Source organism: Blennius ocellaris (genome assembly GCF_963422515.1).
Source record: "Blennius ocellaris genome assembly, chromosome: 3".
Lineage (NCBI taxonomy): Eukaryota > Metazoa > Chordata > Actinopteri > Blenniiformes > Blenniidae > Blennius > Blennius ocellaris.
Window position 1 is genome coordinate 21,543,503 of NC_137652.1, and position 17,415 is coordinate 21,560,917.

The 17,415-nt window shown below is 44.5% G+C and overlaps 4 protein-coding genes across 5 annotated transcripts; 1 reads left to right on the forward strand and 3 right to left on the reverse strand.

Annotated features, from left to right (window-relative positions):
* Window positions 1-1,932: 1,932 nt before the first annotated feature.
* On the reverse strand, window positions 1,933-8,360 carry LOC308146575 (uncharacterized protein). The gene is made up of 3 exons (XM_080518462.1): window positions 8,230-8,360; window positions 4,391-4,447; window positions 1,933-4,313 (listed from the first exon to the last, which is right to left on the reverse strand). The coding sequence occupies exons 2-3, from the start codon at window positions 4,415-4,417 to the stop codon at window positions 3,498-3,500; spliced, it is 843 nt and encodes a 280-aa protein (XP_080374588.1). The 5' UTR covers window positions 4,418-4,447; window positions 8,230-8,360; the 3' UTR covers window positions 1,933-3,497.
* Window positions 6,335-8,129, reverse strand: LOC308146563 (uncharacterized protein). Its single transcript, XM_080518452.1, has 3 exons — window positions 8,018-8,129; window positions 7,327-7,417; window positions 6,335-7,229 (listed from the first exon to the last, which is right to left on the reverse strand). Exons 2-3 carry the CDS (start codon window positions 7,349-7,351, stop codon window positions 6,412-6,414), a joined length of 843 nt encoding a protein of 280 aa, XP_080374578.1. The 5' UTR covers window positions 7,352-7,417; window positions 8,018-8,129; the 3' UTR covers window positions 6,335-6,411.
* A 390-nt stretch (window positions 8,361-8,750) lies between the features above and the next one.
* Window positions 8,751-13,147, reverse strand: saraf (store-operated calcium entry-associated regulatory factor). The gene is made up of 7 exons (XM_080518440.1): window positions 12,895-13,147; window positions 11,955-12,133; window positions 11,049-11,247; window positions 10,675-10,962; window positions 10,443-10,596; window positions 10,252-10,361; window positions 8,751-9,336 (listed from the first exon to the last, which is right to left on the reverse strand). The coding sequence occupies exons 1-7, from the start codon at window positions 12,947-12,949 to the stop codon at window positions 9,311-9,313; spliced, it is 1,011 nt and encodes a 336-aa protein (XP_080374566.1). The 5' UTR covers window positions 12,950-13,147; the 3' UTR covers window positions 8,751-9,310.
* A 456-nt stretch (window positions 13,148-13,603) lies between these two features.
* srd5a3 (steroid 5 alpha-reductase 3) lies at window positions 13,604-16,755 on the forward strand. 2 transcript variants are annotated; one of them, XM_080520801.1, is made up of 5 exons: window positions 13,604-13,834; window positions 14,158-14,309; window positions 15,283-15,468; window positions 15,562-15,687; window positions 16,372-16,755. In XM_080520801.1, exons 1-5 carry the CDS (start codon window positions 13,611-13,613, stop codon window positions 16,629-16,631), a joined length of 948 nt encoding a protein of 315 aa, XP_080376927.1. In that variant the 5' UTR covers window positions 13,604-13,610; the 3' UTR covers window positions 16,632-16,755. The 2 variants fall into 2 exon arrangements, with proteins under 2 accessions (XP_080376927.1, XP_080376928.1); XM_080520802.1 differs by having other exon boundaries at window positions 15,283-15,408.
* The last annotated feature ends 660 nt before the right edge of the window (window positions 16,756-17,415 follow it).

Genomic DNA, 17,415 nt, shown 5'->3' on the forward strand with positions numbered 1-17,415 from the left:
TGCTGTTGGGATTCAATGGCGAGAACAGAAAAGTCCTCAAAGAGCGGTTGGGGTGTTTTCAGGGCCTCACAGGTCGTTTTGTCATTCTCACCATGTTGGCTATTTGTTCTTCTCTTTCAAAAAAAAATTAAAAATAAGAGCTGTGTTCTTCTTGGTGTGTTGAATATACAAACATTATTACTGTAAAGTCTTATTGTGATGAACTCCCTTTGTTTCCAGCCGATGGCGGCGGATCCGGACGGCGGCAGACCTCATCAGTGTCGGCGGTGCAGCAAGTCCTTCAGTCGGACCTGCGGTCTGAGGAGACACGAGCTGAGGCACTGTGCCGCGGGGGAGCCGTACCACTGTCAACTGTGTGGCAGCTCCTTCGCCAAGTCCGGCGACTGGGAGCTCCACCTGCACACACACCCCGAGGGGCGCGGCAGCGGCTTCACCGACCAGACGACGTCCCGCGGGAAGGACCATGCTGGGCCGGACCGCGCCGCCCCGTACCACTGTGACCACTGCGACAAGAGCTTCAGCTACCTCAGCATCTACAAGATCCACATGCGCGTCCACACCAAGGAGAAGCCGTACCACTGCCAGCAGTGTCCCAAGAGCTTCGGCTTCCTCAGCTCGTACAACAGGCACCTGCTGAGCCACAGCGGCGTAAAGCCGTACCAGTGCGACTTCTGCGGGAAGGGCTTCACGCAGTCCAGCCACTTCAGCCTGCACCTGCGGAACCACACCGACGAGAAGCCGCACGAGTGCGACCGGTGCGAGAAGAGCTTCAGCGACCTGAGCAGCTACAAGGTCCACCTGCGAGTCCACACGGGGGAGAAGCCCTACTGCTGCCCGCAGTGCGGCAGGAGCTTCTCCCAGCTGGGCAACTACAAGTCTCACCTGCGCATCCACACGGGAGAGAAGCCTTTCCGGTGCAAGCTGTGCGACAAGAGCTTCTCCATCTCCAAGACGTACAAGCAGCACGTGCTCACGCACACCGGCGAGAAGCCGTACCAGTGCACAGAGTGCGGCAGAGGCTTCGGACGCCTCAGCAACTACGTGCGCCACCACCGCGTCCACACGGGGGAGCAGCCGTTCAGCTGCCGACAGTGCGGGAAGAGCTTCAACAGCTCGTACAGCTACAGCCGACACCTGCGCGTCCACACGGGTGAGAAGCCGTACTGGTGCTCGCTCTGCAAGAGGCTCTTCACCAGGTCGCAGTCCCTAAAGAAGCACCGCTGCGTCGCGGAGGTCGGCCAAGACACGAAGAGCGCGCGCGACACAGAGGAAACCGGTGGGATCACAACATGATGACGTGTGGAGGTTTTACAAAAAAAGAAACCTTGTGAGGTTTCAAGAGCTATAAAAGCCTCTCTGTCATCAGGATGTGTGGCTCTGACAGACTTTACACGTGTGGAAAATGACCCCATGCAAGTCAATCATCAATATTCACCGTTGTCTCTAATCAGTCAGAGGAGCTGAAGAATATTAAGAGTTAATTTCAGTTCAGTCTCATCAGAGCAGAATAAACTGTCAATAATGGCATCAAAAAATGTTTTCTTTTGTTCTGATGCAAAACATTAGGGATGCACCGATGCAGAAAATCTGACCGATGTTGATAATACTGGTATTGCTGATAACCAATATTTTTCAGTATCGATGTATAAAGACATTAAAAAAAAACTTCTCCCATTGTTAGGCTTTGTAGACACTGAAAAAAAAAATAAAGGCTGTGATTGAGTGAGTAAATGTGTCACAATCAAACTTCATATAAATGATTATATTATAAAAAAAAGTCTGAAATGTTTGTATTGTCTGAGTGAGCTTTAATAAATCCGTTAACAAATTGTCTGACTTGGAAAAGGATTTCTTCACTATGCAGCTGACAATGACGCAATGCACTCACACTACACTCTTGTGTGACAGGTTCATTTAATAAAAAGACTGACAGTCAGCACACAATAACATCAGTTCCACAATCAAACTCTACAACAAAAATAGATCCTGGTTTCACTTTTTGTTTTTCTTACAATCCAAACAAGAGACCTGTATACCGTACTCTCAAGACTATGAGTCTGATCATTTTTGAGTTGCTTTTTTAACACGTGATGTGATTTATATTAAGATTTTTTTATGCTCCAGTCTCTCGAATCGCGTTCTTTGGACAAATTCAACCAAAGTACAACTCTTTGGGAATTTAAGTGCAATGATTTATTTGGGGGCCATGGTGGAGGCACCATCATGCTGTAGGGCTTCTCAGCTGCTTCTGGTACTGAAAGTCCATGAAAATATCCAGGACAGAGCCTGAAAAAACTGTTTGAGATGAAACTCTCGGGTCCATTCGGTTCGAGGGGAGACTTGAAAAGGAAACAGTGGAAATTTTCATGTTAAAGAGCTTTTAAGTTGAAAGAGAAGAACTGAAATCAGCCATTAAAAGTGTCAGAAAGCAGCAGCAGACGAGCTTCAACACACTTCCTATCTGTCTAAATCCATATGTTGGTAAAAAAAACCCTACTATAACTGTGTCTGGGGAAAGTTTTTAACTGTACAACAGAAATCTTACAAGCTTTTATACATTGTTCAGTATCTGGACTTTTTATTTAACATTTGATTGATACACAGATTTCCTAAATGACCATAGTGACTACTTATCTTACCTACAGTCCCAACTTCAGAAAACTAAACCTCAGTTCATCACACAGAGCATCATTCATCATAGTACAGTAATACAGGTAAAAAAAACTAAACAAAGGATATACTTCATCAAAATATTAAGTTGTGAAACTGCATCTAAGGCAAATATGTGTAAGGCTGCACATTGTTTACAAACAGAAGAGATGAGAGGAGCTGACTGTTGTAAAAAAAAAAAAAAAACAATTAACTCACTCAAGGATTTAAAAGTCTAAATGGACTGAGGACTGGTCAATGATTCCCTCTTTAGAAGAGCTTGAGAACTTTGTCCAGTTACAGGTGAATTAAAGACGTGTGGAGAAAACTAACTGAGCCGTTTCTCTCTAATCAAACAGTAAATACAAACCGAGTCATGGTGCGTGTGTCCACAGGAACCATCTACTTCCCGCTTCCCCAGTCACGGTCACAGGGAGCTGAGCGTCGAAGCGTCGCGAAACCTTTGGCGAAAGCTCTCAACTCGCCGTCGTGGATTTAAAACAATGCAGGTTCAACAACTAGGCAGCTTTTTTTCGCACCATCAAATGTTTTCAGAAATACTTTTCTCTGAACCGTTTAAGTCATAAAATAGAAACGTTTGTGACAGAACTTGGTTTGGTTTGAGCTGCAGGAGCAGACGTGTGTCCAATCAGGTGCAGGACGTAGCTCTGAGCTATGCTACATGCTAAAGATCTTCAAACACGTCCTGACATGTTTTTTTCTTTAACGTTCTAAAAAGTTGGAATGTTGTATAAAAAGTACAATACAATGCAATTGTTCCGTACTGCCTTTTCGGTGCCTTTCACTTCTGCTGACCTCAAACACGAAGGTTGACAGCGAGGCCTTTATCAAACCGTGAGTCCGCCGGCGTCCTTCTCGCAGTCCGCCTTGTCCTCGTCCACTTTGACGCAGCGGTGTTTCCTCAGGGACAAAGACCAGGCGAAGTACCGCTTGCAGTGGGAGCACCAGTACGGCTTCTCACCCGTGTGCGTGCGCAGGTGCTGGTTGTAACTCCCCGACTGGCTGAAGCTCCTGTCGCACTGCTCGCAGCGGTACGGCTTCTCGCCCGTGTGCACGCGCAGGTGTCGCATGTAGCTGCCCAGCCGGCTGAACCCGCGCCCGCACGTGTCGCACCAGTTGGACTTCTCGCCGGTGTGGATGCGCTGGTGCTGGTTGTAGTAGCTCACGCGGCTGAAGCTCTTGCCGCACTGCTCGCACTTGTAGGGCTTCTCCCCCGTGTGGATGCGCAGGTGCTGGATGTAGGTGCTGCACTGGGTGAACCGGTTCCCGCAGAAGTCGCAGCAGTACGGCTTCTCGCCCGTGTGGATGCGCACGTGGTTCTTGTACGTGCTCAGGCAGCGGAAGCTCCTGCCGCAGAAGTCACAGCTGTGCGGCTTCTCCTCGCCGTGGACGCGAACGTGCGCCGCCAAGTCTTTGAGCTGGCCGAAGCTCTGCTCGCAGCGCTCGCACTGGAACGGTCCGGAACGCTCACAGACGTGGGCCGCGTGGGAGCTCCGCTCGGGGAAAACGCTCCCACACTGCTCACACAGGTACGCCGTTTCCTCGGGTTCCCCGGGATCCTCGGGTTGCTCCGGTTTCACGGGGTGCTCCCACCGGTTCCCCTTGCTGACGGCGCTGCCACACGGCCCACAGTGGTGCGGTTCCTGTGCAGTGTGGGTCAGGACAAGAAGTGGAAACTGGGAAAAGTCAGTGGGAAAATCACGGTTTAGTTTCAACTCACCTCTTCTTCTTCTTCCGGAGAATTCATTTCACCACTTCAATGGTTCGACTCAAAGTCCTGCAATCAAATACAAGAAAGATGTAAGAGTTCAATGACACGACAACAATCCCGCTGTAAAAGTGAACTCTGCAATGATGGGAGTACCTAAAAAAAGGCTTGAAACGGAGTAACCTGAGTAAATAATGTTTTAAAGCTGATTGAATACTGTCTGAAATGGACAAGATGAACTTCTGGTATGTAACCAAGTAGTTGCAAACAGATCATGACATGAATGTGGTTTTAAAATATATCAAAGTGAGTAGAACTAATGTAAAATAAAAAAAATATGTTAAAAGAGTACATGAAATAAATAGGATTTTAAAATGCAGTACCTTTTATTCAAAAAGAGCATTAAGAAGTTGTTTAGGGTTAACGGCTAAACAAATGACACAAATAGCTTTAAGGCAATGCATGTGATTAGAAAACTGAATTAAGTAAATCTGGAGCAAGTTAATAAATAAAAACTTCAATTAAACCAAGTAATTTCTTCACCCTGTTGCATCTCAATCTATTCATACAATACTTGGATCCCAGTCTTGTTTTTGTTTGTTTCACAGAAAAGCAGCGTATGAACACATGAGAAAAGTCTGCACCGACTCCTCACAGCCTGGAGTTTCACAACTCAAGCGTTCACGTCCTCACCAAGCGTATTCCTCAGACGATGCAGGAAAGAAGGCGACAACAAACGCCGTTCGGACAGACCTGCTGACAGGAAGTAGTATGCCTCTTTCTTTCACAGAGAATGGGCACTTCCTGTCTGTGGCTGACTCAAAGCTCCAGCCTGCCGTTTGGACAATAGACTTAAAAGTTTGAATCGGTGGTTGTAGAAACGCGAGAGAAAATAAAACTGCTTTTTCCAAACGTGTGTTCGTCACAGTGGTCAGACGGGTTTCTAGGGTCACGTATTGTCAACATCTGAAGAAGTACACTTGGGAATGTCTTTACACCACCACGATCAAACTCTGTCTAATATGGACTTTGAAAGCTTTTGATTCACAAAACGTTTAAATAACAATATCAATCATGTTTATAGCTTTTTATGCAAGCACAACCCGCTGTCCCGGGGAATTACGAATGACACGCCTTTAAAATTGACTCGTCTGTTTTCGTTAGACGTGATTCTACCAGAGAAGGCGGAACGGAGCTCCAGGATATTCTTAAGAGTACAGAAAAGGCCACAAGCAGCAGTCCTGAGACACATTTAAATCAGAACTCTTTCACCCTTTGCCAGCTTGTCTGTCCTTTGGAAGACAAATAGGAAGATCCTTCCTGCACGTTGTCCAGTTGCGATGAGAGCTCTGTCAATGCCCCGGTTGAGGGGGGTCTTCACGTGCTCGGCTTGCTGATAAGACCCTTTTCAAATCTGATAATTTTGCAAGTAATGCATGATGCTGCCACCCCCATGCTTTACTAGACTTGTTTAACTGCACAACACAAAAACCTGGACATCAGACCCATTAAGAGTTTTATCTGCAGACTGACGTGAGCACTACTGCGTCGCTGATCTCCAGACTGTGACCATCATTGCAAGCTGCTGTTCACTTCTTGACTGACCTTAAGATCTGTTGTGAAAATTTTTTTTTGAGTTAGTTGGTCTGGCTAGTTTCTCACAAGTACTTCATCCTAATTACCAGATAAGCTACAAGTTTTCCCCACGAGACCATCAGAAAGGATTTCAGGAGTATCGGACACTAGCTCTTGGTCTCAGTACTGCTTTAAGAAATCTTAGTTCTTGTTAAAATGTCTCCCCTGCCTGCAGTTGTTGCTTCCAGACTGGCAGGACTTTTAGCGGGATCCACGGCGTGAAATTAAAGATTTTAAGGTTTTTTTTGTTATTTTTAAGGAGATTGCCTTTACTTACTTACGTCCCCCAGGATTAATGTCAATTCAAGGAAAAGACTTGGATAAAAGGAAAACAATGTTTTATTGGTGCAGCCAAGAGCAAACAGCTATATACAAAAGAGCAGTTAAATACAGTTTGTTTACATCTTCTCAATGATCTTTGTCAGCAGAGCCTCAAAGTTCTCCTGTGCAGATTTCATCTGGGCCAGAGTTTCCTCATGGCGTCGCTGACAGGCTACTTCTGCCTCCCTGAGGAAGGCCACCATGTCGTCCTCCCGGCGGCGCTTCCGGGAGTTCCTGGGGGGCGCGGCCGGCATGTCGACTGAACTGGTGGAGGCTACGGGGGACGGGGCTTGGCAGTAAGGCGAGGGGGACGGGGGGTTGGACATGGGCGAGCGAGGTGGAGCGTTGTAGGCGGAACAGAGAGGCTGAGCACTCAGAGCCGCCGTGCCGAATAGAATAGAGGGACTGGTGAGAGTCAGGTGTGTGGAAAAGGCCTTCGGGGGAAGTTCAAGGACTTTGGGCCCTCGCACCTCCAGCCCGCGCGACGACCCCACGACTGGAAACACAAAATCATCCTGGCCGCCGATGAGGTCGTTCATTTCCTTGTAAAACTTAAATCTGATGGGGCCTTTTCCGTGCAGCGCATTGTTGTCTTTGACCCTCTTGTAACCTTCCACCAGGGTGAACCACTTCCTTTGCACCCGCTCTGGTAGAAAGTTCTCGTTGAAACGCTCCCTCAGCTTCTCGGCCATGCTCTCCCACATCTGCTTCTTGGATTTTTTGGCCAGTTTCAGCCGGTAACTGAGCTCTTTGAGGGACCTTGGAGGTCCTTCCCCGTCAGCCTCGATGTACTCGCGGATCAGATCAATGACAAACAGCGTCTGCTCTGTCGAAAATCCCAGGTTGACTGGCATGGCCGCAGTAGAAATGTTTGGTTTAAAGTCTTCAAGATCATCTGGAAAACAAACAACATGTGTTGGGAGTGTGCAAATTTCCTTGTGCTCATACGATACGATAAAACAACAATCACGAGGGAAATATTTATATCTAACCTCCGTTTTCTTCAGTCGACATCATCAAGAGTAAATAACACAGACAGCTTGGTGAAGGAGCCCAGGATGGTTCCGGTTCCGGGTGGAACTCCTGTAGACATACACACACACAGCAAAGTGAGAAACACAAACATGTTTACAACAGGCACTGTAATATCTGAAAACAAGGACCCTGATTGACATCAATTAAAGAACTAACATTGACTTCCTCTCATGACCTTTAACTGTTTCGGAGAACAGCAATTTATCTGACTACAAACCAATATAAAGACAAAATAAAACATGTCTTTAATTCTCCTTTGTTTCCAGGAGTGGTAAGACAAGTTTTTAACAAATGTATATGAGCTGAAACTATATTTGATCACAGTCAATGACATTATTAGTTAAAACTGAATGAAATCTGCTATAACAGTCCTAATAGCAACATGACAGTCAGTCCTCCCTCCATCACTGACTGCTCTGCTGGAAACACACCTACTAACTGTCACATCACCCTCCCTCCACCCCCCTGCCAGAGTGTTCTAATAAACATTTATCTAGTAGAGGCTAGCTACTGTATAGCATCATTAGCTTATGTTAGCAACAGAAATCACAACAACAACGTAACTACACACACAGTTCTGAGTGCAGGAAGAACCAAATGTCTGCCGCGTGCCAACAGAGAGATAAACTATTCAGAAATAATACTCACAAATCAAACCGTAAGTCTTCCAAGTTGTCCGACTTTACGAGGACGAATTCCGACTTCAAGGAACTGGTCCTTTCAGCAACTTCCGGTTTCGCAACACGGAAAACCAGTTCCGATGACAACCGGAACGCGCAGTGACTCGGCCCGGCCTGCAGCCGCCCGAGCGGCGGCCGGCCCGGGCCAGGCAGAGCCGAGGGACCATAGCGGCAGCCTACCGTGACACCAGGCGACAGGTAGGGACCGGGGGACGCCGAGGCGGACACGCGCTGACCGGGTCGGCGCTGGGGGCCGCCGTGGTTTCTGCTCCGCCGCTACAGCCACACTGGAAACAGCGTCATCATGGAAACCCACGGCTTCTGCTGGGCGGACAGGGACTGCAGTACCTGGGGTGGCCAGCTGAGGGCGCCGGGCGGACAGGGACTATAAAGTGCTGAAAGCAGCCAGCAGGGGGCGGAAGAGCTTAAACAATCCCCCGTACGCCTTGTTGGTTATTTCTCAAAAATAGTACAACTATATAAAACAAAAACTGGAATAAATCTAAATCAGTTAAATCAGAAAATAAAAAGCAACAAAGTTACTTGATAAAAAATTTACAGGGATCAAAAATGTGTTGGATTAGTAAAATCTCATTTTCAATTGATAAAATCCCATAAAGTTGTTTTCATCTTAAGTGTGCAATTTCACTCAAAGAATGTTCTTTTGTCTTGAGAATAGGAACAGCAGAAAACAGAATGACTTTTTTTTTTATCAATTATTTATTGAAATATCCCACATAACTTCCACAAAAATAGCACATTTATCACAGTGAATATTTAAACAATTCCATTTAAGAAATATCTGAAGCAAAAGCTGATATCAAAGCTCTGATGAGAGTGACATGAATGGATGAATCTTAGCAAAGTCACATCAGTCTTGTTCCATTATGTGTTCGTCCCGTGGTGCACAGCTTCATTTCATTCACATCTATCAGTATATTGATCTGGAATGAGAAAGGTGCTGCAGCTTCTGCAGGAAGACAAAAGCACAGCACAGCAGTAACTCAAGCAAAGCACTAAAACCTCCATGCTGGAGAGGAAGGAGTGAGCTACACAGTACAATCACTATATTAAAACACGTTGAAACAAGAGCAATGATACATTTTTGACGTCTACCAATGGTTAAACTGGACTCAGGAAAAAAAGCCAGCTCTTTGGAGTATTAAAAGACGTGTGCAGTCGGCACACTGTACTGAAGACTCGGGCTCATCTGTGCATGACGACAGGCTCTTTTTCACTGCTTCGCTTGAAACTGCAGGCTTTATCTTCTTTTGGTTCCTCCGAATCCTGAACCACAAACACAGTCATTCAAGTTAAACCTTCATTCCACAATGAAATTCCGTTGATACATTTCAGTAAATATTAAAAAAAAAGTCAATAAAACAGACATAAATGAGAAAGTAGCACACATATTGTCAAAACCAATAAATATAAAGGAAACATTGAGACAGCAATGCTAACGTGCAGTGTCATGATGTGTCGGTGTTTGGAATAGCTGGTTAACTGACTGATTAATTATTAGAAACTATAAGTGAAGGGATGGATGCTGAGAAGAGCAGCTGACATCTACAAACCACACAGACGACAAGACTTTTCAGGGTTGTTCACTCTGAAAGGTTTATATGATGACCAGAGCAGAGGCAGAACAGACTAGTTGGTCTAAAAGGTTTAGATTAAGGGAGACCAGCTATCATAAGTCAACCAGCACAAGCTTTTCACACTGTGAAACACGGTGGTGGCATCATCATGCGTGGGGATGCCTCTGGGCAGCAAGCATAAGAAACCTCATAAAGGGGAGAGGTTTGACAAAAGTTGTAAATACCCGAGAAAGCCCCGGGGGGAAGTTGCTTAACTCAGCAAGACAAACGAAACACCAGGAATAAAATCTATATTCCAGTTTTGTTGGATGTCTGTTTCTCAATGTCACACCCTCCAATGGAAAACTAACTTCAAAGGAATAAATGGACTTAATATGGATCAGATAAAATAATGGATAATCCTTTTTTTTATATGCAATGTAATGAATTTGACTTTCTAGAAACAAAAGTGGTTAACGCCTTCAGCTCACGGTGGGAATATTCCCGATTCGACTCCAGGCTTTTTTTGTGAGCAGTTTGCTTTGTTTTTTTGAGTTTGTTCAGGCCGAGATGGCGAGGAAATCTGACCAGGGGTTCACCCTGGACAAAGGTGCAGCGTTTCTACCTGAGGCAGTGCGTGTCCCCGAGGACGAAGGAGCCGGAGGAGGAGGAGGAGAAGAAAAGCTTCTGTTACTGTAGCTGGGGTAGTTGTGGTTGTGGTTGTAAGGCTGATTTCTGGAGAATAAACAGAAGAAAAATCACTCACAGGTCCACAAGTCTGCTTCATATTCTTCCAGTCTCTCCGTCTCCATTTACCTCTGACGACCAAACAGATACCCCAGCACCCCCCCTGTTCCCATGCCGGTCCAGAAGCCTCCCCCCGTATTGCCGGCCCCCCCCTGGCCCCAGCCTCCGGGGTACTGCTGTCTCTGAGAGAACCCGCTGTAGCCGGGGCTGGCCCCAGAATAGCCTGAACAGAAACAAGCGAACACAGTCAAGAACAGTCACTTTGCATCACAGCAATGGCACGAACAGTGCAGGGGGCTACCTGTGAAGTCAGGTCTGAATCCCGGGGGCGGGGGTCCTGCCGTGGAGTCATGAGTATTGTCTCTGGGCTGCCCCGCCGCTCCACCATCCTGCTGGGCTGTGTTCCCACTGAGAAACAGCTTGTAGACACCGTAGGCTAACAGCAGCAGAACAGCCAGACCCAGCAGACCCCCAGAGTCCCCGGAATCCCCAGAGCCTGAGGGGTGCGCGCTCTGATACTGTTGCTGCTGCTGCTGATGTCTGTTTCCAGAGAAACCACTGAAGAAACTAGAAGCAAAATCCCCAAGACCTGAAAAACACAGGAGACAAACAACCGTTTACACACTCGTCCTTTAACGGAAATGAATCCACCATCTGACCTCCACGTCCTCGTACCTCCAAAGCCCTTGGATCCAGTCTGGGAGCCCCAGCTTCCCTGAGAGCCCCTCCGACCCTCGGCAGTCAGCTCCAGCGTGTACTCCAGCCCACAGGAACCCTTCAACACGTACGCGTCAGCAGGGTGGCCGTAGCCCTCACAGCTCACCTCGACGTGGCCAAACCGGTAGGCGTTGTCCATGTCGGTCCGACATTCCCACTGTGATGGAGAAACGGTCACCGAGAGCTGCTTTCAACACTTCAACCAGCAAGGAAACGTGTCGGTGCGGCAAACTGATATGAGGACGGGTTGTACAAGATTTGTAGAATCTTCTGCTTCACTCTTCTCACGATCACATAAATATCTGGGTGCTTTTCTCCTTTAATACCAACCTCAACAATAAGGACCGTGAATCGCAAACGTGCATGAAAATGTCATGTATATCAAGGGCACTTTTTAATACACATTTTGTGATGTCAGACATCATCACTCCGTAATCTACCAAATTTTGAAAAATTCGACGTAAACTCTTTTACACATTTAAAGATGACCGATTTTGTGTTAACTTCATAGCTTGATGTACTATTCATGTTTTTCAAAAGCTATTGAACAAAAAAGAATAATCGTAGGAAGATGCACTATAATCTGAATGTGAGCTGACAGAAGTCTTCATCTAACATTGAAATTCTTATATATATATATATATATGTCCAGATTTTAGAGCCTCTTCCTCCCAGTAACTGGACGAACTTCAGCTGATCTTAAAGTGAATCCATCATTAAACTGACCCACACAGTTCTGAGAGCTGAGATAAACACAAACAGATAATACACATTATTAAAATGGGCCTTGGAGAAAGAGACATATGCAATAAGTAAAAGTTACTTTCTGATGTAACTCACAGGAACTGGCAATGTCCTGCTCACCTGTACATCCACTCCATCCCAGCCCTTGTTGACACACTGGACCACGTCGGGGACGTAGACGTGGCAGCCCGCCGAGCCGCCAACACACTTCAGCTGGGGAATCGGCGAGGAGCGCCTTGCTGTGGTCTGACGATTCTTGTACAGGGTCAGAGCCTGGATGTCCCGCAGCAACACGCTGCCTGCAGGTGGAAGGAAAGAAGGAAAATATATTCAACGTGACATTTTTACAGCTGGTACATAAATGAATATACACAACAGACACTTTCTTCGAGATGTTAACCTCTGGTCATTCAGAGGAGTTTGTCTGAGCTTGAAATGTGGCTCATAATCCTCATTATTCTTTTTCTTTATCTCATGTTCCCAGGCGATGTGCTTTCATTCTCTACATGTCTACGAATTTGGAAAATCAAACGGAGATCTATTAACCAAGATTTACTAAATTACTTCAACGTTAAATCAAAACGTATTGACCACATGAAGTCAGAAGCACAAAAAACAAGGGAAAATGACAAAACACAACCACATCAACAAGTCCCAAAGCAAAAGATTCTACATCATCATGAGTGTTTGATTATTCATCCGATGTTCAGCTACCATGATGAGGAATAATGTAGTTGTTAAAAAGTGATGAGAGTCCAGGGTGCAACTGTCAATGTGGATGGATGAAGTTGTAGCATATCTTCAGAATGATCCATTGTTTCACTGTAAATGCAGACTGGATTTACACCTGCTGGATTATATACACGCTCGTATATATAAAAAAAAAAAAAAAGCCCAGAATGAAACAACTTGAGGAAGAGGAAGCAGACAACTAAACATCAAACTGAAAGTAACGTTTGCATATAGTGGTAATACGTCATTAAAACAACGTGGAAGCGGCACTGACTGCTAATGGTAAGTTACATTTCTAAGCAGTTTAGGAGTAAGAAAAACAGCATACCGTCATCGTAACACTGGACGAGTCCCAAACAAACAAACAACAACAAGATCTTCATGTTTCCGGAGGAAACTTCACCGGTCACCTCCACGATCGATCTTCGAAGATATTCAGGCTCTCTGATCAATCTCGGAATATATTTAGGCTGTCTGGTCGAGCTATCAAGATATTCACCGTGTCTCTGATCAATCTATGAAGGCTGGAGCACCATAGAGCACCATCTTTTTTTTTTTTCTTTTTTCCATAGAGCACTATCACAAAGTAAGACTCCACTTCCGTATTACGTCATCTGTTTGTGTTTCCTCCAGCCAATAGGAAGCGTGCACGACTGCAAGCCTGCAACATGTCGCAACAGTTTCCACTCACTTGTAAATTTGTATCGCAGTTTGTAAAAGTGTTTCACATGTTGTAATTTTGTTTTGCATCTCACGGCCACTGTACATATTTCTACCAATGCAGCAGTTTGCACAGTAGATGAAAGTAAATAATAATAATAATTATTATTAGTAGTAGTAGTAGTATTAATAATAATAATAATAATAATAATAATAATAATAATGTCGGTCATTCTAGATCTCCGAATACTTTAATAGACAAACTTGTGGCCTATGGGACAAATTAAGGTTTATCGAAAAATATCCGGAACTGTCGAATAACCGGAACTTAGCGACGGTCTCCTTTCCGCGGTGCACACAACAGTTTTCCACTCGGAGTGCGCGATGAGCATGTCCAGGTTCTCTGTAGGATTAATAGACGTCCTGTGGGGTTTCCTGGCCTTCTGCTTCCTTGTAGCTTTTTGCGCTCACAAAATCTTCGCACAGCAGAAAAACCGATATGAAACATTTGGCGTTTATGTCCTGTTTCAGGATTTGATCCGCTACGGGAAAACAAAGCAGAGCCTCAAGCGAGAGAAATGGCTGCGTGTGTTTGACGTCCCGAAAAGGTGACTGGGAATGGTACAAACTTATCAAACGTTTTGTTTATGTCTGGTAGTAGCCACCAGAAAACGTTTTACTTTCACTTTTTGCACTTTTACGCTGCGGTTTCGGCTTGTTTCAACCTTTTCTTTTCATTTTAGATGTGTTACAGCCATTGTCAAATGTCTGTTCTGAAACATAATATATGTTGTAAATGGCTATCACACACTTCTATGAAGACTTGTTTGTAATAATTTCTCTGGATCACATTAGATTGCATTCTTGCCCTTAATAAAGTAAAGGAAAAAAACAACCGAAAGTCATCGGAGTCTTTTTCCTCTCCTTTCAGATGGTTCTGGCACTTCTACGCCGTCTCTGTTTGCTGGAATGGTTTTCTTCTGGTCCTGATGCTTAACTTTCTATTTTATAATCAGCCATGCCCACCATGGCTCACTGCTCTGTTAGACAGGTTGACAGGTGTGCCCAGTTCTCGTGATCAAGGTAAAATACCCAAGTTTTGTTAGGGGGCCTGTTTCACAGAGCAGATTTTCTACAATGAGATTAAACGTCAAGCTTTTGGTTGGCAGTTCATGAAGAGATATTGCTGAATTTTCATCTTTCAAAGGAGGTGAACACAGTTAAAATACGTGGTAAAATAATCGCGTATGAAGTTTTAATACTATGATTCCCCAGACAAACAGCTGTTTGGTCACCGCATTGACGTTACACGGGTTAGTGAACTTACAAAATATATAAGCACATATTCAAAGTGAATATGCCACTGCAGTAAAATGGTAAAGACTGCAAGCTATATAGTTCATCAATGCATTGATGAATTATATAGTAAATTAATGAACTGTTTGCACCTCTTTGACACAGGAAAGGACTGCCTAAAATCACACCTTTGTGTAATTCAGGTGTCGCTTTGATGCAGCTGACTGAAAATTCTAATTAAGACGTTCATGTTTTTGGACCGTTGGAGGAAACCCATACACACACGGGCAGAACATGCAAACACCACATGGAAAATCCCCGGTACTTGAACCCACGACCTTCAATGTGAATTAATATGAATTTATCAGGCCTTGCAGCTAAAACCTTTCATTTTGTTGTTTCGGTGGCAACTTAGCTAAAACTGGTGGAGATTATTTAATGCCATCTCAGACAGGTTGAGCAAGGGAAAATTATAAACGAAGAATTTCATTCATTTATTTTTTTTTTTTGAGGGGGAAAGCTCCAATGTGTGTAATCCAACATGTTTTTTTTTTAATCCAGTGTTCGCAGCACATCTAATTTGTTATCCTATTAGGGCCAATGTAATATTGAATACTGAGTTAATTTAACTTAAATTTAGCTTGTGTTAACTCTGATTCTGAGTTTTGAGTTGACTGATTTGTGAAACAGGCCCATAGCTGGAGATGCACCTTTTGTAATATTCAAGTTGGCTGTTTTCTGACGTTGGTGCTGCCGACAGTCCCACAGCCGTCTGCGCTCCTGGTGCAGACGCTGCTCTGCATCCACTCGCTCAGGAGACTGCTGGAGTGCCTGTTCGTCAGCGTTTTCTCAGATGGAGCCATGCATCTGGTGCAGTATCTGTTCGGTTTGTGTTACTACGTTGTGCTGGGGCTGACGGTGCTTTGCTCAGACTGTGCAGAACAAGGTTAAGTTGGCCGATATTGGCTAATCGTCTATACATTCAGTGGTGCCCCACAATTCGCTGCGTGGTTGCTGATGTCTGTGCTCTCCTTTCCAGGGAGGGAAACCCAGCTTGCGGAGGTGAACTTGTTTCACCTCACAGGATTGCTACTTTTTCTAGGGGCCTCAAAGCTGCAGCATCAGTCAATCGCTCTGCTTGCCAGGCTTCGCACTGGACACTCAGGTATTTATTTATCTTTACTTTGTCACAAATAACTAATCACCACCTAGCATTTCTCTGAAGTCCTTCATATATTATGTGTAACTTTTAGGGACTTCTACCTTATCCACTTTTTTCAAACTTTATATTATGCTAGGCAGTATCAAACACAAGTTAGATGGTGGTTTTGATCAGTCAGTGGCCTCTTGCCGGGTACGGAGAAGTTAAACATAATGCAATCACTTTGTTCAACTCATTTTATGCGGTTGTCATGTTTAACATGTTCACACTTACAACACCGATATCAGTCGTTCCCAATTCAAGGACTGCTGCCCTGCAGGTTTTTAGGTTTCTCTCTGCTCCGACACATCTGATTCAAATGAGTGAGCTCTCATGCCCTGACTTGAGAAGCAGAATTGGGAACCACAGATCTGTATTCATCCAGTTGTCATCCAGGTTTAGGGTAAACCACGGTCTCTGTCGCTGCGGCAGCAACTGTCCTCAACATCATTCTCATCTGCAAACTGTTCACCTTGAAGCCCAAAGCAAAACTGTTTATCAAAGGTTTTAACTGAAAGGAGCTTCTTTTTTTTTTACCTTGAAATAAAAATGATGCAAGTGAAAACTAAAACAATGAACTTGAAGAGTGATCATTCCCTTTGAGTTTACATTTGAATGTGATGTGTTTTCATTTGGTGTGTCTTGCAGGTTCGATAGAAACGTTGGATCACAAAGTGCCAAGGGGAGGCTGGTTCGAGCTGGTTTCTTGTCCACATTACTTTGCTGAGCTGTTGATCTATGTATCGCTGAGTCTGGTCGGCGGAGGGCTTTCCTTTACATTGTGGCTTGTGGTCCTCTATGTCCTCTTCAACCAGGCATTGGCGGGACAGCTTTGTCATGAACTCTACATTAGCAAATATGACTCATATCCAAAGCACAGAAGAGCATTTATACCTTATTTGCTGTAAATCCCCCAAACATCCGTGTCTTCTTTTTGTGTTTGTGTAAATTCATGTTAAGTTTTAACGTAAACTGTACAGTCCTCGGAAATGTCTGTGGAACATATGGCGGATTGGATGTGGATTAAAAATCACGCCATTCAGTCAAAGAGTGGCGAGAAGTTCAGTCCTGGTGTGTTTGTGAGTTTTGTCACAAAAATATCTTCAGGTGTGGTGCAAGCTGTTCATTTGAAGATTTCATGGAAGAACATATCACAGCAAGCAGCTTCTCCAGTCCCCCAGAATTTGTTTTTGTCATTTTTTTTAAATAAAAAAAAAAAAATCATAGAGTGACCCTACTTTGCCAGCGATAATTGGAGACAGTGGATTGGTTAACTATCTGAAAAACACAAATCCTTGGATAAAGACATCAACTAAGATTTGAAACCATAGTGGAATACGAGTCGGATAGGTTATGACACATTTTTTCACCAAACAGGTTGGATACCAGATTTAAACAGTGGGTAGATAAAGGAATGGTAATACACCATGATCTCCATGATAGAGGTACACTGCGACAATTTCATGATCTTAAGAATCGTTTTGGTTTAATCAGCCAAGACTTCTATAGATTTTTGCAACTTAGACTTTATCATGACAAAACAAAAAGAAAGGAAGAATCGGAACGGTTCTTCCTTATATTGAATATATATATAAATATATAAATATATATAGCTACAGATCAGTAAACAGATCAGTATGTGAAAATGGATTTCACCTGCTCTTCCACTGCTTTGCTTTGTTAAATCACTCA

What these genes read in the sequence shown, in the direction of transcription:
- LOC308146575 (XM_080518462.1), bottom strand. Translation starts at nt 4,417, where the DNA reads ATGAATTCTCCGGAAGAAGAAGAAGAG. An exon ending in CTCCGGAAGAAGAAGAAGAG is followed by an intron (nt 4,314 to 4,390) that starts GTGAGTTGAAAC and finishes CACACTGCACAG; the next exon opens with GAACCGCACCACTGTGGGCC.
- LOC308146563 (XM_080518452.1), bottom strand. Translation starts at nt 7,351, where the DNA reads ATGATGTCGACTGAAGAAAACGGAG. An exon ending in GTCGACTGAAGAAAACGGAG is followed by an intron (nt 7,230 to 7,326) that starts GTTAGATATAAA and finishes TTTGTTTTCCAG; the next exon opens with ATGATCTTGAAGACTTTAAA.
- saraf (XM_080518440.1), bottom strand. Translation starts at nt 12,949, where the DNA reads ATGAAGATCTTGTTGTTGTTTGTTTGTTTGGGACTCGTCCAGTGTTAC. An exon ending in CGTCCAGTGTTACGATGACG is followed by an intron (nt 12,134 to 12,894) that starts GTATGCTGTTTT and finishes TTCCACCTGCAG; the next exon opens with GCAGCGTGTTGCTGCGGGAC. An exon ending in GGGATGGAGTGGATGTACAG is followed by an intron (nt 11,248 to 11,954) that starts GTGAGCAGGACA and finishes TCTCCATCACAG; the next exon opens with TGGGAATGTCGGACCGACAT.
- srd5a3 (XM_080520801.1), top strand. Translation starts at nt 13,611, where the DNA reads ATGAGCATGTCCAGGTTCTCTGTAGGATTAATAGACGTCCTGTGGGGT. An exon ending in CTCAGACTGTGCAGAACAAG is followed by an intron (nt 15,469 to 15,561) that starts GTTAAGTTGGCC and finishes TCTCCTTTCCAG; the next exon opens with GGAGGGAAACCCAGCTTGCG. An exon ending in GCTTCGCACTGGACACTCAG is followed by an intron (nt 15,688 to 16,371) that starts GTATTTATTTAT and finishes TGTGTCTTGCAG; the next exon opens with GTTCGATAGAAACGTTGGAT.